The sequence below is a fragment of the Rhipicephalus microplus genome, chromosome 5, assembly GCF_043290135.1.
Source record: "Rhipicephalus microplus isolate Deutch F79 chromosome 5, USDA_Rmic, whole genome shotgun sequence".
Classification (NCBI taxonomy): domain Eukaryota; kingdom Metazoa; phylum Arthropoda; class Arachnida; order Ixodida; family Ixodidae; genus Rhipicephalus; species Rhipicephalus microplus.
This window is the reverse complement of record NC_134704.1, coordinates 51,342,213-51,369,194: the sequence shown is the minus strand read 5'-3', so window position 1 is coordinate 51,369,194 and position 26,982 is coordinate 51,342,213. Positions and strand designations below refer to the sequence as shown.

The window sequence follows — 26,982 nt, the reverse complement described above, 5'->3', positions numbered from 1 at the left end:
CTGTCTGTCTATCCGTCCGTGCGTGCGTTCGTTCGTTTGTTTGTCTATCCGTCCATCAAGTGAACATTCCTCCAAGTACCACCATCTCGCATCTTTTCATAATATATTCATCATGTACAAGTGCCGCCATCCAGCGGACGTTCTAAGGACTAAACGAGAGGTGGCTACTACTACAAACACGGGACGTACGACCGACGGCGTAAGGAGCTTCGCCCCTAAAAAAAGATGAAAAACGCTGCGACAACTGACATCGCTGTGCTGTCGAGCAAGACACAACACACGGGGAAACAGCAGCCTTTAGCTCTTCAGAAAAAGATGCGACATCAGTCGATAGCATGCCGATGCCTTTTCGTAATGACGACATATACGTAGCAGGTGTAGGAAGAAGGCATTGGACGAGACGTAAGAGAGAAGAAGACATCTTCGACGCATGCGTCGCAAGCCCTTTCCGTTAACTTGAATGAGAGGCGTGGAAAATGGCGCCGTATCGAGGACATGCGGGAGACCCTCGGGTTGACTCGTCCACCGCAGCAAGGCATTAGCTTCCAAGCGGCACGCAATACGGCAACGCGTGGCCCCATCGAAACGTATGCAAAATCGCGTGCCTCCCGCGTACGGTTGCGTGTAACTTTTCGGTGGGCTCCGGAACGTCAAGCTAGAGGAAGAGGAAGAGCTCTGGCGGGGAAGACCGCGTATACTTCGGCTGCGACGTGTGCGGACCTTTCTATCTAAAGAGAGGCCGCGTCAAGGGGCGAAAAGAACAGAAATTGTGTGGGAAGGAGTAGGAAACAAACGTGACGGATGCCTGTCGCACGGTCGTTAAGTTTCCCGACAGCTATACAGTAGCTTCCTGCTGTAAAGGGTGAAGGCGAAGAGCAAGATGCAAAACTGGGCGAGCTGGTTGAACAGATTGAGATGTTTCTGGTTGTAACAGGAAATAACGCGCCTTGGGAATCATTCTTGTTCCCTCACGAAGAGTTAAGTGAGAAATGACCACCCCCAAAGGCGGGACGCGTAGTTTGTATAGGAACGGAAGGGTTGCACCACGAGAATGGAAGAGTGTAAGGTCGAGGTAAGATGCGAAGCCAATCCAGACTTGCCAGGCCTATCCTGCAATGTCCAATAATCACGATTTGAGGCGCTTATTTCCGTGGCTTTAGAGAAAGCGTTCTTTTCAGCAGTAATATTATCACAATATTTTAGCTCAGACTAGCGCCGGTTTGGTGGCAGAGAATCTGACAGCAGTATTGCCCAATTATTGGTATAAGCATCAAATAAGAATAGGCTGAGCCTTCTCTCCACCCCTAGTTTATCTTATTTTCCCAATATGAAAAAAGTGAAAGGAAAAAATTGTAGTGCGCCCACACGAAGCTGCTGCGTACAAAATAATTCTGACGAGTATGCTGGTAGAAAACATGCGCGTGATAATATCTAACTTCTAAAAAGAACATGCTTCATGCTGAGGTCAACCATAAACGAACACCATTTCCGTCACGGAAGAGACGTCAGTAAACAGGCTCGGCGGTATAGCTTATCATTACTAACCTTCCTCTATATTGTGGGCTTCCGCAGAACAGAGGCCGTATTCACGAATGTCTCTCGTAATTTATCGTAACCACGATTCTCTATATTCGTCAGTCGACTTCGCAAAAGATGCCTTGCACCAATACAAGCTAAAATTGTATTTCTCTACAAAATAATTGCATGCGTGAAACTTTTTCTTTCTTTCTTTCTTTCTTTCTTTCTTTCTTTCTTTCTTTCTTTCTTTCTTTCTTTCTTTCTTTCTTTCTTTCTTTCTTTCTTTCTTTCTTTCTTTCTTTCTTTCTTTCTTCGCACGCACGCGCGCGCGTGTATGTGGGTGATTGAGAGAGTGAACCAAAACAGTGATTTTCATGTCCACAGTAGAGTGTGTGGCTGTCGTCTATACAAACGCCTGCTAATTCTGTTCTATAGCACCGCGATGAATAAAGCGCTTTGTGCAGAGATTCACTGCTTGTTGGCAATGTTTTAATCGACTGAACTTTCTGGATCATATTTATGTGCCAGCGCTGTATAGCATCAATATATTCGTGTTGGCATCCGGCAAAATGCAACACACACAGGCTCTCGTTCTAGTTCTTGAAAGGAATTCGGTTGAAAGCCGACTCAGATGACTTGGCATCCGTGCTATCGCCGCGCCCTCCACGCGTGCTAATTAGCCGAGTTCCACACAGCGAGAGCGCCGCTGTCCCATTAACGTTTTCTTCAAACACTCCGCACAAATATCTTGTTGGCCATCTCGGTACGCCGGCAATGAAAAAAGTTGGCAGTCTGCAGTCTATCACACGGCCATGAAGGCTTGACCACTGAGTGGTCAAGCCTTTGACATTAGTGCTGTTCGCTTTCTTTTCATTTTTTTATTTTTGTGTAGTTTAACATTTATTTTGTTCGTTGCTGCGATCGAGTTTCGAGCTGCAAGGAGCGAGAAGGGGACAGTGGAAATCGGGACGGAAACCTTGGAACGCCCGGCCCGTTAAATGGTCATTGAAAACGCTGCGCCACTGCCGCTATGCGGACAGTCTCTAGCGGCCGTAGCGTTAATAGGTTTCCATATTTATGCTGCTCTGCAACAGCTGGGCACGCGGTACTGGTGCGAGCCGACTGGCTCGTGTCCGCAACCTCGACAGCAGCAAGCGATTTCGTCGCCTCGGGACAAACTCAAAGTGACAAGCTGTGACGGTGACGCGAACTGCAGTTGACGGTTTACGATGTGAGGCGTCGACAGAGAGTGTATTACTTGAAGTTAATTCGTTTCCCCGTATACATTAGCGCTAATGCGAAAGCATATTCTGTATATTCTCGTCTTGTCACGCCAGTAAAACACGGGTGGCATTGCTTTTGTATCGTGGATTACGGTATGACCTTTGCTGACATGAAAGGCAGAAAGACAATTTAAATTTACTGTCAGCTGCGTGGAAACGCGAGACCTTTAGACTCGGAAGCTGGTTCAGCCCAAATCAATAAATTGAAAGAAAAAAAACAGTGTCAAGCTCCATTTTTCGCAAGGACAACGTGCCTCGAGTGAATTGATATCGATTTCTTGCATTCCACGTCTTCGTAGTAAAGATACTGACAGTTTCTTTAAAGCTAACGCTGAGAATGTAGTGAAACAGATTCACCAACTGGTATGCGCCTGCGAAATGCCATGACAAAAGACTGTGATTGCGCTTGAGCCTGTGCTGCGTTTGCGGACTTGACAATGCTTTAGCGCGCGGTCACTTCGTTACGTATATAGATCGTGAATGGTGGTTCTAGTGATTAGAAGAGGAAGAAGGCGCCTGATTTCTGCATCCCGGTATAGGGAGCACAGCGCAGCAGGTTGTACGTTATACGCTCTCAGCATGGCAAGGCATTACTGTGGCGTGTCCAGGGCAGGGGTCAGTGCTCTGTCAGGCATTCAGTTGCCCTTTCATCCACCTTTCCCGTTGAATCACTTGATAAATGGATGCTGTGTGTTTTCTATTATGAATAGACTTCGAAATTCAAACTTCAAAAATTGTATTTGAGACATATTTCGGGCCAATGGCAAGGCAGCTCCAATGCGTAACGCGTCACGAAAGCGTCGCTGACTTTCTTGCAGGCCACAAGCCTAAAATACGTTTTCTAAACGGTGTAGTTCGCGTGTTTGGGGCTGTATGTGCTATGAGTTCATGAGTGGGCATATCATAATATTCACCCACCACCTGGAGTGGCATGTCAGGCGAAAAACCAGACAAAACATATCCAGCTAGCTATTAGCTAAAATATTTAACTCTCTCTCTCTCTCTCTCCATTGTATAAAAATAAGGCTAATCGATAAAACACATCGCATTGGTCAGGGCATAGGTCAAAGCCCGTTTTCTCCCGAGGCATTCACCAAATTATGACGCTCTCAGTCTACACGTGATGACAAGATGAAGTCATCACTTGGGCACGTCACTTTCGTTACCATCCGTGCTCACGATGCCGCCGGACATCGTTTTTTGTTTTTTTTCACGCATGAGGCATAAAAGGTGTTTGCCTTAATAACATCGATAACATTCATAATTATAATATGCCTCACTGGCGGAGAATGCTCAAGAATAAAAGATTAAGGCAGCTTCACACAAGCGCCTTTGGGCTACCGAGTTCCTGCATCTTCCGCCGCAAGCCGCGACTTACGTGCAGCTCGTGTGTGATCTGCGCCTATAGCTTGAAGGAAGTGTGGGGCTGCTGGGTCGTCTTCTTTGTTTCTCTTCAGTTCTCTCTTTCTTTCCGCCTCTGTCCTTTTCTCTCCTTATTTCTATTTCCTTCCTTGTTATCCCTCTTTCTTTTTGTCTATTTCCATTTCTCGCTTGCTTCGTCCTTTTCTTTATATTTTTACGTGCTTTTGACAGCGTAACACCAAGCGACGGCGACAGCGTACGACAGCCCGAGACAGTAAAGTCTAACGCACTTAGGAGAACACATCACCAGAGAGAGAGAGAGGGGGGAGAGTGAGAAATAGAGAAGAAAAGCAGAGAGGTTAACCAAGCTTGGCTCGGTTGGCTACCCTGCACTTGGGGCAGATCGCCAATTTAACAGTGAGCTGGTCGCCAGTGTGTCAGTCTGACTTGCGTTCCAGGAAGTCTTATTCGGCTTTATTGTAAAACGCCTGTGTACCGCTTTCTGCATAAAATGCTTGACTATGCGATGTACTACTCCCTTGTAAATTTAAAGCGAGAGTTTTAGATGCCTCCCCAAGTGCGAAACTCGGCTGTCGGCAGCGTCAGAACGAGTGATGCAGAAATCATCACGTGGTGACGTCCCCATACAACGTTATCGTGACGTCACACATCGTTCAAAACTTGTGGCGTCGTGCTGACGTCGCTCAACCTGACGTCACAGGATGAGGTCATCGCATGACATCATCGCTCGGTCAAGCGTGGACCGTTCACGGAGCCATGTGAACAGACAAGTTAGGTGCAGGAAGCTTTAGGAAATGCTTATGATCGATTAAGAGGAAGATGAAGACGGCTCTATCAAATCGTCTTACGCGTAAGGTACCCTGTGAGTTTTTTTTTTCTTGAGCTGACAGATGAGATCATCCATTATTCATTTCCTCATGACTTTTCTGTCACACACGTAATTAGTTCGAGGTGAACATGTGTAACCTTGGTCCCGCTGTAGTGTCACCATCGCGCCGTCGTCAGAGGCTGACCGTGCCTGCATCGCTTCTTTCATGGTCTGCGTATCTTCACCGTTCTTGTGGTCAGTTTAGTTCGTCTTTTCCATTTTTTGCTTTTACTTTCTTCTTGTTGGCGTGACACCTTAAGGTTTTCCGCTGAACCTGCCGGCCGTCGCATATTTTCCCACGAACGGCCGCAATCTCTGTCAGGAATGCCGACCAATGACGCGCGATGAGCGACAGCGTCTTCTTGGCGACGCGAGGTCACGTGTCACCGCGCGCAGTCTGCGCAGATGTCGCGAAAGGCCGAAAAGTTGTCGTCCTCCAAAGTCTTTAATATATCGCACGAATCGACGCCCTTTCACACCACCGAAAAAAAAAAAGCAGTCAAGGTCTCCGTCTGTACATACTTCAGCTTTCAGTTCTTTTCGTGGAAGGTGTGTCAATGGCACTGGGTGAGCGCTTCTATTCTCCGTTCACAAATTCAATGCAGTATTCAGAAATACGTCGACGTCATCATGCATACTAGTTTAATATGATGATGCTGGTGGTGTGATGATGATGATGGTGATGGTGATGATGATGATGTGTGAGAGAGACGCGGAGCGAGAGAGAATAACAGGCCAATCGCGAGTCACTAATCAATACGTACTTATGTAGCATTTACAAACAACCCAAAATAATTAGCGAAAGGCAATGAACGGCTCCCGGCTAGCGTGTTGTTAGCTGGCGCTAGAGTTGGGTGATTAAAGATCGCCTTAACGCAACAGCACGTACATAAACAGTACAGTGGCGTCGATGAGAACTGTTATGTCCACGTTGAAGAAGAGGTGCTGCTGCAATTAAAAAGAGTTCTTTAGGTTAGACAGTCAAAGCAAAGTCTCAAAGCACATATGCAAGCCTTGCTTTTGTAGCTGACTGCAACCCCTCTACTATTTCTTGTGCTGCACTGAGGCAGGCAGACAGAAGAGACAGAGAGGCTTGACCATACAGATACCGGTCACCACCGCCTTGGGGGAGTGGTTGCTCGTGGTAGGCCACTTCATGAATTACCGCATTTTAATATCGGCCGTGTAGACGAGAAAGGTAAGAAAGCAAAGCGCTGTATATGCATGTTGGGCCGGCCGCGCGACTTCGCCAAGACAGATCACAAGCGCGCCGTTTAAAAAGGCCGCATGCTGCACGCAGTGAGAAATGGACGCTATAGACGACAAGGCCGACCTCCCGGAAACTCCGAGTGATGGCCTTCGATGTGGACAACGAAAGAAAGAAAGAAAGAAAGAAAGAAAGAAAGAAAAAAGAAAGAAAGAAAGAAAGAAAGAAAGAAAGAAAGAAAGAAAGAAAGAAAGAAAGAGCAGGCAGGGCAAAAGGGAACGGTATAGAGGTTTACGGCAAAACGTAAACAACAAAACAAACAAACAATAAGACACCAGAACGAGCTCAAGTTTAGGAGCGGGTCCGCTTTCCTTGAAAACAGAGAGAGTTTCAAAGGGAGGGAGGGTTGACGGATGGCGGAGATCTACGCAAGAACTAATTAAACAGAAACGGTCGGTCTCCACGTCCCTGTGGCCATTCCAGCTGTTTTCGTTGGTTATCACTTTCTTTAGTCGCGAGAATCGAGGTTGTCGGAATTCGGAGCGTTGGCACGCTTGCGGTGGCCGTCCAACGGGCTTTTGTTCGAGTTGGTTGGCGGCCGGTCCCGATGAGTACAACGACCCGTATTCGTGCATAGGCAGCAGTACGGTTGCAAGGTCAAGAAAAATGGAGGGAGGAGGTCTTTAATGGGGTAGCACGTTCTTTCGGTTCTGCAAGTTACCTGTAAATGGTTTTTATGGAGTGAGAGCGAAACGTAAGTAGTTGCGAATTCTTTTTTTCCACCTCCGCCGGAACGAAGCCGTTGCAGCTAGGAACCCACCTAAAAAAATCGCGCTTGACGGTAGCTATAGCGCAACTACCTTCATGCCATACCAACTAGCCCAAGCCGCCACACATACGCTTGACGGTCCAGCTGGAAGTACATAGCACTTCCAGCTGTTGTTGCTAATCATTAATTGATTGACTATTTGATTCATTGACGAATCAATCAATTAGGCGATCATGTAATGAATCAGTCGAATTACTTGTGTGGTTTTTTTCGTTTTTTTTACAAACCCAGTGTGGTGCGGACACAGTTCTACGCAGTGTGGACTCATTCCTGTGTGGTGTTGACACTCAGTGTGGAAAAACGTGAACTCATTGTGTAAGTGTTGTGCTATGTACATATGTATAGCCTTGTGTTTGCTACAAAATGTGTGATGTTGACTTTTGTGCAAGAGAAGAGGAGCAGCCGGCGCCACGCATTGGCACCAACCTCTCCTTACATACATCTAATAAAAAAAGATTAAATGATCAATCAGTGGATCAGTTGATTGATTGTTTGTAGTGTTGTCGTCATTGTGTGGTTTATCCACTCTATGAGGGACTGGCAATAAAGAAGTGCTAAATATTTATTATGTATGACATTTATGTGTGGATTACACGTAGATTATTACAAAGTATAGAGTAAGAAAATATGTTGGGTTGGTGGAGGGGGACTTTTTTGAAAGAAAGAGCAAGTGCTGATGAAAGTAGTTGGCTCGATGCTCCGCACCAGGGCGAATTACTCTTGGCGTTCTCTCGTTAATGTAAGCCGAAGGAGCTCTGTACAGCATTTCCCTGCAGTGTGTTTAAATGCATGGCGATTGTCCATTATGCGACAGTGTACACTGCTCTGCAAATTATTGAACGTACATTTGGCTGTGTAATTCAAGTCCCCGCACATTCAAGATTGCATGTTTCGTGCCTTCTACATGCCTTCTATTAAATTTACTTGTCAGCCTACAGGGGACCCTCACGTGTCTTCAAATGGTACCTGAAATATATACGGGTAGCGTACAGAGCGTGAAGGAAAATTCAGTGACCGTGGTTCACTGCCTGCCAAGAGGGAAGCGCTTAGGTGGGCAATAGCCACTGATGGGTGAGAGCCTGTAACCCTTCTTGAAACAACACTTCATCACCACCATCCAGCATCATTCCTGTACGTCATTATCATAGTCACATACAGAGCCTATAGATAATTACCGGATATGTCATTTGGTTTACTGAACATTAAATAATCTTGCCGACGTGTAAGGATATACGGTCAGCCGCCAGTTCATTGACGCAGATCGTTGCGCAAACACAATCGCGGTAATCTGCGTAAATAAGCTTTTCCTTCCGGCACCCTGTAGACGAAAGTGAAAGCAGCGTGGAAAGCGCGGCCTGCTCATATAATTGAACCACTAGAGTACTGCGCGGGAAACAAAAGGCCGTGGTAAACGAGACGGGAAAATAAGCAATCGCGCGGTACGACCGAGCTGACGAGAAAGACAAAGCGTATAATTGCCGGCTTGGCGCTCAACGAGAGTTGCGTGCAGCGTTGTTTATGTCACATCCTGTACTGCCCACGGCCTTATATATATAGACGCAAGCCACGACTCTTTCGTTTATCACACCAAGCAGTGTTGTCACAGAAGCCCCACGTTATAAGACTGCGAAGAAAACGAAGTGACCGGCTACTTCAAGTGTCGTCAGATTGTCGTTGATGTTAATCGTGGTGACGATAGTAATTGATTGAATAATTGACTAATAATGAATACAATGACTTATGACATTGCTGCTTCAGCTGGCCCATAAATACACAAAACACACAGCTTGTAGGATGATAGGACGCAGTCAAAAGCCAATACCCTTCCAATCCCGCCATAGAAAACATGATTGCGTTGAAGAGCGTGGTTGAAAATAATATTTCCAACTTCATTGGAGCGAGATGTCGCGAAAGAAATGTAAAAGTCTAAATTAAATGCGCGTTTGAATGCATGAACGTGGTCAATGGTAAAAAAAAATTGGTTTCTTGTAAACACAGAACATCACAATTTCCTGCGCGGGCTATGCTGATAACTTCGGCTTGCTTTACTGGGTTACAGAACCCTATAACATTTAAAGAAATTATATTCAGGGTGTCAGCCGTATTGAAATGTTTGTGAGTTATTGACTTGTTCGTGTTTTAAATGCGAAGCATTTCTTAGCGAACTTCGGCGACTTTGAACGTATCTATCTATCTATCTATCTATCTATCTATCTATCTATCTATCTATCTATCTATCTATCTATCTATCTATCTATCTATCTATCTATCTATCTATCCGCCTACGGCTTTTAGCTCTCCTGGCCGTTTGGATAATGGTATCGATACCAAACTTGGTATGGCATAACATGACTGTATCAGAAACATACTAGACTAGTCATAACATGAAAATCATGACATGCGTGTCATGTAACAACATGACTACATGCCACGCTCATGGTGCGCTCACGGCCGTTTTGCTAGCGTCACATAAACCCATTTGGTATTACTGTACGTGAATGTATGACGAAGGTATGTGGCTGGTGCAAACATGATAATCATGAAATGCGTGTCATGTAACAATATTACTACATGCCACGCTCGTGACGCGCTGGCGGCCGTTTCGCTAGCTTCACTTATACCAAATTTTGTATTACGGGATGTGAATGGATGATGAAGGTATGATACTGGTGTAAACATGATAAAAATGAGACGCGAGTCATGTAACAACATGACTGCATGCTACGCTCATGATGCGCTCACGGCAGTTTCGCTATCTTCACATGTACCAAACTCGGTATTACGCGACCTCGAACGGACGGCATAGGTAAATGACACATCTAAGCATGATAATCACGACATGCCTGTCATGTAACAACATGCCTACATGCCACACTGATGATGCGCTCGCGGCCGTTTCGCTAGCATCACATATGCCAAATTTGGTATTATGTTACGCCAATGGATTACTAAGGTATGTGACTGGTGCAAACATGATAATCATGAAATGTGTGTCATGTGAGATCATGACTACATGCCACAGTCAAGGCGCCAATACATTTCGACAAGACGCGGTGCGTGTGCTCGCCGGCATTCATTTCGTCGCGTCGCGCCGGCGTTGCCACGCCAGGCGCCGATCCTGCCACATACTCGCCGGCGCGCGCCATGCTGCGTCTTTGACGCATGCGCGTTTCAGTGCATCCAGCGTCCATCCGTCACGAAGAGAGGGAGGCACAGTGTTGTCTGGGTATCGCATCGGCGGGAAATGCAGCATGTGGCATTTCGCGCCGGTTGCCGTCGGGCCGCGCCGACGGACGCTGGTCGCGCCTGACGTCAGACTATAGAGTGCTCGCGTTCTGCTAACGCAGCGTCGCTGTGCCCAGCGTGCGCGCGCGTCAATGCTACATTGGAGTATATTGGGCCTTTCAAAGACGCTCGCGGCCGTTTCGCTAGCTCCACATATACCAAATTTGGTTTTACGTGACGTCAATGGATGACGAAATATATGACTGGTGCAAACATGATAATCCTGACACGCGTGTCATGTAAGAATATGACACCATACCATGCTCATCGTGTGCTCGCGGCCATTGCGCTAGCTCCACATATACTAAATTTTCTCACGTGACGTGAACAGGTGATGAAGGCAAAGAACATATCCAAACATGATAATCATGTATAGCATCATTTACCTTCACCTCGTAACGTTGTGCTGATTTTATAGTGACATTTCAACATTCCTCATTCATGCTTCGCATATCATCGATTCTCACTTTACGTGTGATATGCCAATTTTTTTTTCGATTCGGTACCCCGGGGACCTGTCCGGGGGAACTGGGAACACTACACAGCACACACTACACAGGGCAGGAATGGTCCCCGCAGCAGCATCTGAATATGAACGACGCACAGGGCAGATGGTGGTAGGGTGGTCATCTCCGCAACGTCTGCAGGGGCGGTCGCATCTTTTGCTTTCGTGTCCGTGCACACCACAGCGACCACAGAATGGTGCTGAGCACTGTGCTCGATAATGACCGCTAGAGCCACACCGACGACAAACACGTTGCAGACCGCAACAGTCGAAGGTGACTCGATGACCAGAAACGCGAAGATAGTTGGGGACGCGATTTGTGGGACTCATTTCCATCCGGACATAGCGTGTGCGTGTGAGAACTCCGCGTCTTGCGCTCATGAAGCCAGCGGTCACAGTCAATACCTCGCCGTATGGGGACAAAACCTAGACGAGTACCTCGTTGAAGACGAAGGCTGGTAAGAATAGGCAAGCGACGTTAGTTACCCGAGGGCCGACATGAATGCGCTCGCCACCGATAACCAGGTAGCCAGCGTCGACGATTCGAGTCATGGAAGCCATGCTCTTGACAGTAACTTGGAGGTTGATGCCTCCATGTGCTGACGCGGTGCACCTCTGAGAGGCCAGCTATTGAGGTCGTCGCGTCGACCACAGACAGTCTCCAGACTAGTCCCCGCAGGAACAACAACGACGAAGCCCCGCGCTTTCGAAGGCGACGTGGACGCCTGTGAACAGAAAAAAGTAATGAACGATTTAGAGTACTATACTCTACTATGGGAGAGCACTATGCCATCCCTTGCGCCTCACATCGTATTTAGAAAAAAAAATGTTCGACGATTTAGAGGACGCCGTAATCTACAATGTGTTTTGATAAAACTTTAGAGTACTTGGTACTCAACTATGGGAGAGCACTAGGCCGACCCGTGGGACCATTAGGGGGGGGGATTAAAAAAGGGGGTAACGATTTAGAATACAGGGTACTCTACTATGGGAGAGCACTGAGCCGTCCCGGCTTGAGCGCAAACGAGACACGAATCGTTATGTCATAGCGCCTATCAATGTCCTCGAGACCTACTGCTTCTGAAACCGCAGCATACTGAAGTGCGTGCTGCAGGTGTCCATAAACAGCCTTAAACATTGCTCTGCTCACGCGAGAGGTTCTGCATTCAATTAGTATGCGGATATTGATAATCTTCGAATATACAATAAAGCATTAATACTACGTTTTGTTATTGAAGTTGATTCTTTAAGCTATTGAGGGCGATACAAGCTTCCTACGTAAAATATTGAGAAAAAAATTGTTCGAAATCAGAATAAAGGTAAGGTGAGTGAAATGGGCATCAGGGGCATTTTTGTCGGTGGTGTGATTACAGCGCCTGTAGTCGTCACCGGGTGACGCTGTAGTACGACTTTATATATATATATATATATATATATATATATATATATATATATATATATATATATATATATATATATATATATATATATATATATATATATATATATATATATATATATATATATATATATATATATATATATATATATATATATATACAGAGAGAGAGAGACAGTCGAACGCGTTATACGAAGGTCGTAGGTTTGATTCCTGCTCACGGCTGGTTATTTTTTCATCCACTTTACTTTCTTCTTATTTACATTGCATTGGTTCTAATAACTTCCCCTGTACATTCCTTGGCATTACTGTTAGTTAGATCTCAATAATATTGTGTGAAAATGTGAAAAAACACGCAAAACGAGCCCTTAGGTATACACTTCATATATATATATATATATATATATATATATATATATATATATATATATATATATATATATATATATATATATATATATATATATAGTGGGAGTAATAATTCAATGGGCCAGTTAGTCTTCGTGAAGGTATGGGATATGGCACAACGGGAGCGTTGTCAACAAGGATAAATATATTTATTTCCCAACAGTTTCGGGAGGGGACCTCCCTTCATCAGGGGATGAGTGATATATACTCATCACGGGATGAGTATATATATATATATATATATATATATATATATATATATATATATATATATATATATATATATATATATATATATATATATATATATATATATATATATATATATATATATATATATATATATGAGATATAACAGACAGTAATGCCAAGGAATGTACAGGGGAAGTTATAAAACCAATGGAATGTAAATAAGAAGAAAGAAAAGTGGATGAAAAAATTACCAACTGTGAGCAGTTGGTAAGTTCCTGCTCACAGTTGGTAATTTTTTCATCCACTTTTCTTTCTTCTTATTTACATTCCATTGGTTTTATAACTTCCCCTGTACATTCCTTGGCATTACTGTCTGTTATATCTCATTAATATTGTGTTAAAAAACACGGAAAAACGAGCCCTTAGGTATACACTTCTTTCCCTTACTATATATATATATATATATATATATATATATATATATATGTGTGTGTGTGTGTGTGTGTGTGTGTGTGTGTGTGAACTTTCGGTCAGCTGCCTGCTCTTAATAAGGTCACGTGTTACGTGACGCCGAGCAGGCTCACAAATAGTGTACCACACTCGCCGCCATGGCTACAGGTGGCGCTGACTGACACTCCCACGTTTAAATTCACATATATACCCAAATAAAGTGGCTGGGGGGATAGCTGTTATATATATATATATATATATATATATATATATATATATATATATATATATATATATATATATATATATATATATATATATATATATATATATATATATATATATATATATATATAAGGGAAAGAAGTGGATACTAAAACAGAGTTTCCGTTAGACCCTCATGGAATGAGATATTTGGCAATAGAGAATGAGGTTGGATTACCTTTCGATTTTATCGTGATGACTGCCTTGCACAGTATATGGCGCTCTAGAAAGGCCGGATTTCACTGTGACTCTGACAGGAGACCAGCAAGAGAGTATTTTAACTCAAGGTTTCTCGTGGTAGTAAGAACAAACGAAGGTGTACCATAATGGTTAGAAAGGGTAGAATCCCTACTGACTATGGAAGAATTTCAGGACCTGAGGTATTACAATAATGCTTGACGACGGTTGTTATTTTTTGTTATGTTTGTTGTGTATTGTAATATATTTATCTTAGCCCCCAGTGTGTGAATTTCAACCGGAAATAACGACAAAAAACCGACGTAGCTCAGTGGTAGAACACTGGGCTGGCACCCAGCGGACCCGGGTTCAAGCTCCACTGTGCCATTGGTACTAGTTTTTTTTTTTTTAATCTCGCGCGATATGGTTACGGACACCGGCGGCGGTGGTGGACTATTACGGCACTGCGCGAAACCCGAGTTGTGATTTCATAACAGCTTTCGCTATAAAAGAAACAGCTTTGACGCTTTGTCACTGTCCTATGCTGTTTACGATAGGCGTGGGCACGGCAGGAGGAGCAAATGGGCAGCCACCCTCATACCCCCGTATTCACAAACGCTCCTCGACTCGCCTCCCACTCTTCACTTGACAGAGTTTAGTACTGCGCTGCTGCTAGGCTGAAAATGGCGCTGCGCTACTCAAGAATAGCCGCAAATTATCACTGATATGCAGTGACTTGCCATGCCTTGAGATGGCGCTCCCATCGGCTCTCTCAAGTGAAGGTGGAGCATTTAGTGAAGGGGCGTTCTTTAATACGGGGGCTAGTCACTTGAAAGAGAAAGAGAGAGAGGTGCAAAGTCTGACACGTACACTGACGTAATAGGGAGGGGGCGCTGCTAAGGATATCCCCCCTCCCCCCATCCCCTTAAGGGGAGACCCTGCAAGACACCTATAGTGTTTACACCATCTTGCGAGAATCCACAAAAACGATCTTACACCATGGAGGAATCGGGCGAGAGAGAGAGAGAGAGAGAGAAGGAAGACCGGGAGATTAACCAGATATTGGCATCCGGTTTTCTGCTCAGCACTGGGGGTGAGTAAACTGGGGGAAATTTTCAAACCAGTCCTGATACTAGACATATCATTGTACACACTAAAGTAACCTTACTATGACAAAGAATAATAATATAAGAAGTTTTACGTCCCAAAGTAGCGATATGATCATGAGGGGTGCCATAAATGAAGGACTCCAAAAATTTGACCATCTGGTGTTTTTTTAACGTGCGCAGACATCACACGGTACGCGGAACTCTGCCATTGCGCTTACATCGAGAGGCGACTGCCGCGATTGGGATCGAACTCGCGACCTCTAGGTTAGCAGCCAAGCACCCTAGCCACTGATCCACCGAGGCGAACTGCTACGAAGAGAACGCTAACGCCTCGCGAATTTGGACGCTGCTCATCTATACTGCTTTTTGCTTAGCGGTCTCTTCGCAGCAACACTTGTACAACAGGACGGAACTAGGTTAGAGCAAGAAAGAAAGAGAGACGGAGAGTGGAGTGCGACGATTGCACAAGCGAGCTTTGGATGGACATTAAACACAGCCAGTTGCGTGCCGCACCCTCCAGCACGCCCGTGTGGCTCGCCAGTGTGTAAATGCGTTCAGTCGGCGAGAAAGGAATTGGTTAGTGGCTTTACAGGCACGTTCACGCGGCTCAGAGGAATGGACTTTCTTTCTTTCTTTCTTTCTTTCTTTCTTTCTTTCTTTCTTTCTTTCTTTCTTTCTTTCTTTCTTTCTTTCTTTCTTTCTTTCTTTCTTTCATTTTTTTCTTTCTTTCTTTCTTTCTTTCTTTCTTTCTATCTTTCTTTCTTTCTTTCTTTCTTCCTTACTTTCACGTTGCAGATGCATTTTTACGTAACATCATTTTATTATTCTCGCAAAGCGGTGCACTTGCCTAGACGTAGCTGCAGTACGAGAACTGCAAGGTCTTAACAAATTCAGGTAACTTTGGCTAGCATATACGTGATGCAGTGGTCGTTAAACGTTACGCGCCGCTTTTCTCTCTCTCTCTCTGTGAGTGAGTGTGTGTGTGAGAGAGAGAGAAATGGAGGGAGAGAGAGAGGCTATATCGCAAATTAATGGAAATGAAGGGAAAAGTGAAACAACAGCGCCGATCGTAGTCGATATGTGCCTCACAGAAAAAAAATGCTGGTGCTAGAAAAAAAAAACACTAGTATTTTTTCATTTCTCCTCAATCTAAATGCGGCCATCGTGGCGCGCAACCGAAACCGGCATCCTCGAGCGTCCAACGTAGCCAAATACCACAGCCAAGCCATCACGATGGGTAAGGCACCTGACGTAGCACAGCTGGTGTTTTTTTTTACCTTTAAACTTGACCTGATTTTGTTTACTTGTTTGTCTGCATCCTTGCTTGCGTGACAATTTGTCAGTCTTGGTTTGCTAGTATACGTCTTTCTTTCTTTCTTTCTTTCTTTCTTTCTTTCTTTCTTTCCTTCTTTCTTTCTTTCTTTATTTCTTTCTTTCTTTCTTTCTTTCTTGTCTCTTTCCTTTTCGTTCAGTGCAAAATGAGAACCTTAATTTGTTTCCTTGTTGTGTTTTCGCTGCACTTGTGCATTGCATTTTTTTCCTTTGTGTCTTATACATGCTCAGTGTCGTGCAATGCCGTGGTCTGGTCGGGCATGGTTCATTGTCAAGTATTCAGGAGCCTATTTCGCGTAGAACCACCATATAAGATATCTATACTTGAACTGATAACTAAAGTTCAATAGAATTATTTTATTATACTGTACTGTATTGAACTGTATTGTATTGTGCAGCATTGATTTGTATCGCATTGTATTGTGCTGTATTAATTGTATTACAGTATACTGTATTGTGTTGCGCTGCATTGTATTGTATGTTATGATTGTGCATTGAATTGTATTGCAATTTCCAGGCTGCTTGAAGCACTACGCTCACCTGGCTCCAAAGCCGAGAACCTCTGGGTCTTGCAGTGCAGCTTAGTAACTGGCTTCACGACGGCGCGGAAGTGCAACCCAACTGGCAACCGCTGAAAAGCTTCCAAGTAAATAAATAAACAAATACCTAAGTAAATAAATAAGTAAATAAATAGTAAAAGTCAATCGAGTAAGGACGTCGTGTATAGACGTCCTCCCTTCGAGCCATGTCACGCTAACGAGTCGCGCGACCGAGTTTGTCTTCGCCCGTACATGCGTGGACCGCACACACCGCCAAGCCCCCCACGATCGCCCGCCGACACTGCGGGACTTGCTCCGCAGGAATATACGCAAAGACACTGCTTGCCTCGGGGATGCTTCCTTAACGTCACGGAATGCGGCTGAACTTCCGATGAGCGATCACCGGTGTCGTCTAGGATGTCGCGGGCCTTTCCGGCGGCGCTCACAAGACAGAGGTGTTTGACAGAAGGTCACGTCACGCTGAGCACCAAGGCCCCCCCCCCCCCCCGCCTAAAATAAACCCCGACAATGACTATTCTCCGATCATTTCTACGACAGCATTCTTGTTTAGACATAGGCGATCAAGAAATAACACCACCGCTGAAGCGGGTTATGTTTTAATGCTTTGTCTTGTCTCGTGCTAATCCGTAGAGGTCTCAGCCAGGGCGTGTACCAGCGAAAAGTAAGAACAACCAACTAGCCAATCAGAATATCTTGTGTGGTGAGAAATAGATGAATAGTGAAAGCAACCAGATGCTAGCACTCGGTTTGCTACCCTTAACTGGGCTGATAAAGATGACGTATACAGAGAAAGGAACTTAGAAGAACACAGAAGGGCGTCCAGTTAAATTCGTCGAGGAAGGCTTGTGGACCACCAGCGATAATACGCCCTTGCGGTGACTTTCTGTCCATTTCTGGAGCTAAAAGCGATAGATTATGCGAATGGTTTCATGCGTAGAAGCATAGCAGAAGCTTGCACTGCGGGTTACGAATTTCTTCTTCATATCATCATGAATGGTTTCCTTGTGAAATGGGACATTAGGCAACAGCTGCATATATATGCTTCCATATATAGTTCCATCGGAGACACGTCACAGTCAGAAATATTATGACACTTTGGTGCTAGTACTGGACTGCAAAACCCTCTATGGATTCAAGAAATGATAAGGACGACGTCACCAGTTGTTGGATTCAATTCCCTGGCTTGTATAGTTAGGTTTGCTTCTTTTTCTCCGTCATACTGTTCTCCCTTCAGACAGATACCTTGATTGCGGACTCCTGAGGGAAATGGGCGTCAATCTCGTGATTGTATTTGTTGTCAAGGTGATCGTACACTGGCTCCTACAGACAAGCAGCTTATAATAGTAGCTTTTTTCAAGTGGGCACACAGAAGATCTATGAAACACACACGCACATTATTAACCACATCATCAAATGCACAACGCCATACCCCACGGCTTTACTTCCATTGTATGCGCAGTCTACAGGAAGTGCGCCAGAGGTGCACGGAACACACCGCATAATGCCACTTCGACTTCCGCAAATTCGGCGATCCTGTTGCGACGGCTTAAGTCGACCGGCTATTCAAATATTCAATGGGCAAGATACAGCAGGAGAAACGGAGCGAGCATTTCGCTTCCACCGCCCTCCTGAACGCCACGGATCGGGAAATGCCGGATTAGTCAGGGAGGAGGAGCTCGCAATTGCGAAAGTTTCGTGCATGCGAGCACCGTTCAGAAAAGCCCGTACGAGTACCACCCGCGTCGAGGCGCCTACCTCCCGTGCAACAGTCTCTTAAGCCTAACGAATATCCGACGGGGCGGGCAACAGTGTCGCCCTCAGGCGGTTTTCGTCGGCAGTTCTTCGTTCTCGATCGCCCCGTCCGTGCGAACGGGGTGACGGGCATGCGGTGCATGAAACGAAAAAGAGGTGATCGAGCCAGCTGTCTGTCTGGACCTACGCGGACTCCCGCAGCAGGCGTGGGAATGAACGCTCACCAGCCAAACACGCGACATAAACGTGGAGGAACAAGCGCGCCTGCAGTGTGCCTGTCTGGATCTGGTCCACCGCTGGCAAACACGTGTGCGCTGGCGTACGACGGACGACGTGTACGAACAGGATAAAGACCGCGGCGTGAGCAAGGGAGCACGCAGTCTGCCGTGCATCGCGAGGTTGTATGTGTATACGATTGCGTTATGTGCAACACGACACACACACGCACACACACACACACACGTATGGAAGACGTCGACGCGGATGACTGAAAACGACTCGAGCGCCTCAGCCTTACACGCCGATGTATGGAGGCTGCACTGCATACTGCTGCTACAGTCTTCGTCGTGTATGTGTGTACAGTACGTATATGTGAAAAGAGCGCCGGACCACGCTGACCTCAAAATGCATTGACGAGAACGGCCGCATATATAGTGAACGAACAGGCTGAATTAAAAGAGGTGAAAGCGAAAGCGTGATCAGTTTCGTGCGTGATTTCGTAAAGCTCACTGATGTAATTACATTGAAGAACGGAGTCGGTGAGCCGTGGCTTCGGTAAAGCAGTGGTTGCGAACGTCGACAGGCAAGTGGGATAGAGCACAGCGGAGAAATAACCTGCACACAGAAATAACAGTATATGTCTGTGACGGAAGCGGAGTGGGAAGGAATGGGATAGCCTGCGATGCACAAACATGACCTCTACACGGTATAAAACAGTGCGGATCAGTGACATGTAGGTGTGTACGTTGTTGATTAAAGTCTACATTAGACAATTGAGAAGTGTGGCTGAGGGAGTGAGGAGGAATAGAAGCAGAGAAACACGACATATGGCACAAGGTTTCGAGGGTTGTCGAAGAGCAAAGAGAATAGCAAAGAGAAAGGGGAATGTTTGGGGAGGGAAGGGGGGCATAAATAAATGTTGCCAGCCTTCCTGCTTAGTCGCCCCCAACTCTTATTTGTCTTAATGCGAGATAATGTCGGTGCTCAAGAATAAGTACCCCTCCACGATCTCTGATTTACATCACGTGGGGATAAGTCCACCAAATAGTCCTCTTGTTCATCGAGCTTACGTATACAGGGCGAAGTATGAAATTTTACAAAGCGAGGTATCGCGGTTTGTTCGGGGAACAACACTGTCTTGTCCAGTGCTGACAATGAAGCCTCTTATTTATTATGTTGCTGATGTTCATTCACTGAAACGTAACAACACGTGGCCGAAAGGGAGATTCTGTAAAGTGACGTGACCAAGTGTAAATAACAAAATTTAAACGAATAATTGGATATATATATATATATATATATATATATATATATATATATATATATATATATATATATATATATATATATATATATATATATGGAGAAAGGGAGGGGTGGTCTGACAAATACACTCGCTTTTGGAGATTTGTCCAAGTTCTTCATGATGAAACCTGATACCCCAACAGTCCTACAGCGCACAAGGAGGAAGCGAGACATACAAACGTAAACCTGGAGGGTGAGCCTCTATCACAGGATCTGAAAGTTTTTCTTTCTGAAAAAAAAAAGCGAATCCACCACAATTAGCCATAAACAAGTAGGCTACCACTGGGAAACAATCCAGCAAGAAGCGTCGCTCCCCGTCACACGCAACTCCAGAGCGAAGTAACAAAAACATCGGAGACGCGTGCCTTTTAGTCGTGCCACACAGGAAGCCGCGGCCGACTTCTCTGTTTGTATACGAAGCGTTACAGCTGTTGTTGCCACCGCCTCGCTCTGGCTTTAGAGCGCAGACTTTTCGGAGAGCGTGAGAGTGGCGGCCCATGCAACCACCACGCCGACGGACGGAACCGGTCCGATAATCCACGATCAGCTAGGCGATTCTTTTGCTGCGCATTGCAGGGCACCAACCCCCTATGAAAGGAGCTGCCCAACCCACAAGCAGAACAGCGAGTTCAGCGATCATTCGCACGGCCCCAGCGCACGCGTTATGATGGCGCGAAACTAAAGGCTCATTTAGTATCTGCCGGTGCCAGTGACTACTAGTTGCAGCGGTACGTAGCTAAACAATCCGCGATGCCCTCTTACTGCATTGGCGATTCATTATATAATTCGTTATTATACCTTTGTTGTTTTAATCTTTAGGGTGACGGATAATTAGGAAGAGGAGGTCACAGAGTCGGGGGCAGTGCCGGAAGTCCCATGTGCCGGATATACCCAGCCTTACCGGGATGGATTTTGCGGGTACATAACTATACATCCCTCCCCTCTTGATAGGTGAATTCATCTCCCTTTTAAGATTATCTATTTCAAATATCCCCGGTGGCCGAAAAGCTAGCATGCTCCCAATGAACACGACGACGTGGATTCGATCCGTTGTGGCTCTATTCAGTTGAAGATGCACTGTTGATACGCTTGTATTGTATTGCATTTGAGAGCGCTAAAAAAGGTCATTGATCATGTTCGTCAATCTATCTAAGCAATTACCTAAAGAGATTCATTGCCCAATCAAAAAATAATCATATATTCATCTTCCTTTGATTCCTTCCGGTATTGCAGTTCAATCGGCAAGCGCCACTTGAAGAAACAAACAACAGCCTTTACGAACACAGCATTGAGCGCTCTAAGTACGACCACGTGTTGAGATGAGCTTGTGACGAGAGAGATAGGCAGGGGGGTTAATCGACCTTTGGCTCGATTCGCTAACCTACACGTGAGGAGGAGGTAAGGGGGAATAAGAGGTAATAGGAAAAACGAAAAAAAAGAAAAGGGAGAAATGAACAGTTGGTAACAGCACACACATGACGTACTCGCGCTGGTAGTTCACATGCGGCCCACTCGGCTTCCATTAGCTCAGTAGGGCTTTCGTGATGCATGCACAGAGCCGCAGGCCAAATCCTACAATATTCCTTTATGACAAGAGTCGATCGGATAAAGACAGTCAAGTTTCGCTCCTAGAACAGGCCGTTGCAGAAAGAACTATACATGTTACGTGAGTGAGCTTTCTCTCTTTGGTGCCATGGTCACACAGGAAGATGCAGAAGATGCAGGCGACCACGCGTCGAACACAAGTACACTGGAGCTATACATGTGATTCGTGAGGTTGGGTGTATGGGTGAGAGAAAGGCACTTCCTCCTCCCTTAGCCAATAACATCGTCGTTCCCTCCCCAACATCTCCCTCTGCTCGGCAGTGGCAGGGCGCGCCGGCATCAAACGCCGCCACCTGGCCAAGGTTGGCCTGGGCGGCCGGGCGAGGCAACGCCGCCGACGCTTCGGACAAACTACGGGGGCCGCCATCGCCCTCTCCGGTGTCCCCACCCCTCTCGGCAGTCGCGGACCCGCGTGGCCCTCTCCTAGGCCCCGGCGGACGCAGAGCAGGAAGAGTACGCGGAGCAGCGGGCGCAAGAAAACAAGCGCTCCCCGGGAGTTCTCTCGGACCGGACCAGGCGCAGCAAGCGAGCGGCCTGCTGGACTCGCCCACCGTCATAGCGCTGGAAGAGCGCGCGTGTGCCCGCCGCCAGTCCACCCCTCTCGACACGCTCGTTGCCGCACCGCTTCCGCCGCGGTGGCCACTTTCGCCGCTTCCTCGCAAAGCTCGACGAGGAAGGAAGACGTCGTCGACCCGCGCCCCACCGGAGCTGTCCGCTTTTTCGGCGCAGTGAGCTTCGCCGCAACACTCTCGTGGACGCCGCACCTCTGAGAAGCGGTGGTCTTGTTGCCGATTCGCTTTAAGCCACTTCGGTGCAGACATCCAGTGCCATAGCTAAGACACCTTCACTGAGTCGACAAAGCGACTCAGTGAAGGTCAAGACCGGAAGCAGAGCGTTCTTTCAGAAGAAGGACTTAAGGTACGTTCTCGCTCGTCCTGGACGCCGAGGAAACCAGGCCCATTGCATTAGGCTTGTGTTGGATCACTTGAAGTGCTGCAGTTGTGACCACGCGTGATTTAAATCTTCATTCCTGCCATCAAGGTCATCCTGGATAACAAGCTTCAGAGGCCCTGCCATTCTTCAGCCGAAACCTCGAGACATTGACTGGCACGTCCCGGACTGTAAGGACGCACCTTCCACCGCGCCCCTCAGCCTTAAATCGAAACTGTGCACAGCTCCGAAAAGTTGACAACCAGTTGCCTTCGGCAGAGTTTCGAAGCGTGATTATTTTCTTATGAGCACCCTCGTCTTTCTGGTGTGTGTGCTGTTCAATCTTGTAGAGGAACTCTGAAGAATGGAGGAATATCCCCAAGAATAGCCTCAACGTGCTTCCCAGCACCGTGAGAACTGCGAAGTGAACCTGTTACGCCTATAGCTCACATCCTGTTTAGACATTTTCACGGCCGCATTAACCGGACCTCCTTCCGTCTCACATCCCAGCTATATTGTTTTGACTACTGCCGAAAGTGTCGTCACTCTACTTAACTTTATCTGTGTCTGCCGTCACAACTGTTGTGTCCGTGACTACATCGTTTGAGGTTGAGGTCGGCATCGCATGTGTACCACAAAGTGAAAACAACGTTTCGCTGCGAACCCGTCGGCTGCGTTTTCGTTTTATTTCACATATTTTTTCGGCTAAATTCTTTTATACAAGTGTGCCGCAAGTGTTCGCTTCGACCCTTACGCGATTCGCTTTCTTTTGCGGTCGACTGTATACCGAGCACTGCGAGACCCTGATGTGTCCGTAGGTGCATGGTTGTTTTTGAGGAAAAGAGTGTGAGTGCGTTCACGTGAAAACTTCAGCCGTCAACATGGATTACTGCTGAGGATTACTGCTGCTACTACGTCACGATGAGGACCGAACCAGATGTCGAAAAGGTGAGTTATCTTATTCAATATGCATGGGGCTGTCTCGCATGCCTGAGACGGTAATCCGCCTCGGTTTCAGTAAACTGTACTGATTCAATTAGTGATTTACACGTGTGAAGTTTTTTGTAAGCTTCTCACTAAGTTTATAAAAAATATTTGCAATAGTTCTTGGTCTTCCGATATGCATCGAAGGAACACCAAAGGGCACACGGTGTATGGTCGTACCTGTTAGTCGGGCCCTGAAACGTATGTAAGATGTTCCGTACTCACAACGATTAGTATACGAGTCCACGTTACTGTGACGTGGCCTTCTAGGGTTTCAAGGAAACATTTGCTTGAAGTAGAAAACCTAAATTTTTGTTGCCGAGTGGGACAAATCTGTCGAAATTTAACAATTTCTTACCCATACATTTGGTCGCGGAGCACAAGCTTAAACTTGCATCTGAGTGTGTTTTAAATGTTTACACGCGTACCAACACTGACCTGCGATGTTTCAGCGTTTCATTCTTCGTGATAACTACTTCTGATTAAGACCACTTGGGGTGCATGCATTAGAAAAGTAATGACTTTTTTATTATCTTAAATACCTCATTCACTTGGGCCAAGCAATGCAAAAAGGAAAAGGAAGGACACTGCCGCGACTTACAACGAACCATGCATTTTCGGTCTTCGATCGTTGGACACCGTGGTCGCCGCCGGCGAAGCCCTGCCCCATGCAGGTAACCAATTAAAGACATTCATTAAGAGTCACTGACAAGTTCGGTGTGGCGAGAAAGGCAAATGTCGTTTTACCATGCTGCAATAGGTAAGCCGAAAAAAAATGGCAGCATATCCACAGAGTGAATGATGGAGAGTGGCGCGAAGAATTCGTCCATCCATTCGTTCTTGCTTCCGTCCGTCCATGCGTCCGTCAGTGTGACCGTTCATGCGTCCATCAGCCCATCCATGCGTGCGTCTGTTGATGCGTCCGTCCCTGCGTTCGTCCATGCAGCCGCCCCTGCGTCCGTTCATGCGTCCATCCATGCATCTGTCTATGTGTCCGTTCGTCCATCTATTCAACACTCCAAGTACCACCATCTCGCATCTTTTCATAATATATTCCCCATATAGAAGCACCGCCATCCAGCGGACATTCCAAGGACTAAACGAGAGGTGGCACACGCACACTTTCTTACGGCTTGCGCTTCGGGTTCACTTCCCACCTTTAACCACCTCGAGTTCAGGGTATATACTAGTTCACTGTATTCATGGCACTGTGGCCGAACGCTCGCTAAACCTTTCGAAAACCAAGGAGGTTACGCCCAGTGAGTATGACGTAGCAAACTTTTTCAGTCAGATAGTGCTCAATGTACATGCCAATGGCTGCTAATGGGAAATGAGAGGCGGAGAATTCGGCTTTTACTTTCTTACGGCTTGCGCTTCGTATCTACTTCCCATTTTTAACCACCTCGAGTTCATTCATGGTATATACTAGTTCATTGTATTCATGGCACTGCGGCTCAACGCTCGCTAAACCTTTCTAAAGCTAAGGAGGTTACACCCAGCGAGTATAACGTAGCAACCCTTTCTTGTCAGATAGTGCTCAATGTACATGCCAATGGCTGCCAATGGTGATCGCAGCCTGCGCGTTAACTAAAAGCCGAATGCTCCTGTCTCTCATTCCCAATTAGCAGCCATTGACATGTACATTGAGCACTATTTTTTATTGTTCAACAACGCACAGAAGAAGTCTCTCACCGGCACCACCTTGGAGGTCAAAATGTTATACTTGTTACATACTACGGGAGAAGAACGGGTGCCTTTATAAGGAGCTTCGCCCCTAAAATACTGGTTGCCGTTTCTCGGCACGATGTGGATGGCATAGCGTGCTTACGTAATAAAATGGAATCCACATTCCCAGCTCGACAAACGTGGTTTCCGCGTTCGTGACGGGAACATTCCCAGAGCACGAGAGAGCGTTCGCGCGGCGAAGTGTTGCCAGGGGGATCGTTCATTTCACTTAATCTTACAAATGGCTATAGGATGGGTGATTAGAAGGTGTTGTTCCGATAACACGGAAACGTTCAGGCGAGCTTAAATTTCGTGCGTCTTTCTTGCGGGTCAAGTTTTTCCCACGATAAATAATTTTCGTGAGCTTAGGCAGTTTGTACTGAATAGGTCTCACTTGGGTCCATCAAACTCCCGGTGTCACCAGTAGCCTGAATCGTAACGCAGTGGCACCCAGCAACGGTTGAGTATTTGTGCTATCTGCGAGCTCTGATTTCGCGTAAACATTTACAAATCAGCCCTGAGATTTAAGTACATAGTAACAAGATAGCATGTTGGGCTATTGTCGGTAAACCTTCACGACAAAATGCTAGTTTGAAGCGCTCCACGAAGACGTGGACAGTGAAAGTGGACATTGATTTGATTGATTTGTGTGGTTTAACGTCCCAAAACCACCATATGATTATGAGAGACGCCGTAGTCGAGGGCTCCGGAAATTCCGACCACCTGGGGTTCTTTAACGTGCCCCCAAATCTGAGCACACGGGCCTACAACATTTCCGCCTCCATCGGAAATGCAGCCGCCACAGCCGGGATTCGATCCTGTGACCTGTGGGTCAGCAGCCGAGTACCTTAGCCACTAGACCACTGTGGCGGGGCAATGAAAGTGGACAGGCCATCACTTCTGTGTCTTCAACATACCAAGGGACATACTGGTGGCACAAAGATGAGGAAGGCGAATGAAAGCACCAACTTATCCCGAAATCAACAAGACGCAGGCCGTGACTGGCGCCCAATACAGACAGACATCTGCCCCAAATTAATCCACAAGATATTTCCCGAACAACACAGCAACGAATGTCCGTGGTGCGATACCACCGCGACACTCGAACTAATAACCAAGCAATGCACACGGAGTTCAACAGACACCGTCTCGGCCCTAATTAAGGACAGATTTACCAACCGGTCGTTTGAGGCGCAACTCTCAAAACTGGGCTTCGCAATCTAATTAGCAAATCTGGACCAGGCCCGGCCAACCGCAATGGCCAGTGAAGCCTTGGACAATGAGCTCTACCCACAGTAACTAAGGAGCGTGATCTCTGGCGCGGTTCAAACTAACATTTCATCATGAACTGAGAGTGTGCATATGTGTGTGTGTGTGTGTGTGTGTGTGTGTGTGTGTGCTACCAACATTACGTTGACAGATGACAGAAGCGCAAACGAGGTGTTTGAGGACATGCACGTGGCATGACTATATATATATATATATATATATATATATATATATATATATATATATATATATATATATATATATATATATATATTGTAATGAATTAATGAATCTAAATAACGGACACTCTGCTGGCAATGAAGAAGACGACGATGATTGGTGGCTGCAGTGGTAGCTCGCGCACGCCGTTCGCCATTAGCCAGACCTGCCTGTTAAAGGTCATTTTGCCAAGCTGCGTCTGAAC

The 26,982-nt window shown here is 46.2% G+C and overlaps 1 protein-coding gene across 1 annotated transcript in view; it reads left to right on the top strand.

Moving 5' to 3' along the window:
• The first annotated feature begins 22,092 nt into the window (after positions 1-22,092).
• The window catches only part of LOC119173869 (uncharacterized), a 124,406-nt gene continuing 119,516 nt past the window's right edge, over positions 22,093-26,982 (top strand). The window contains exon 1 of the mRNA XM_075895419.1: positions 22,093-23,528. Within this exon, the coding sequence (XP_075751534.1) occupies positions 23,502-23,528 (27 nt within the window). The 5' untranslated portion in view covers positions 22,093-23,501. The remainder of the gene's footprint in view (positions 23,529-26,982) is intronic.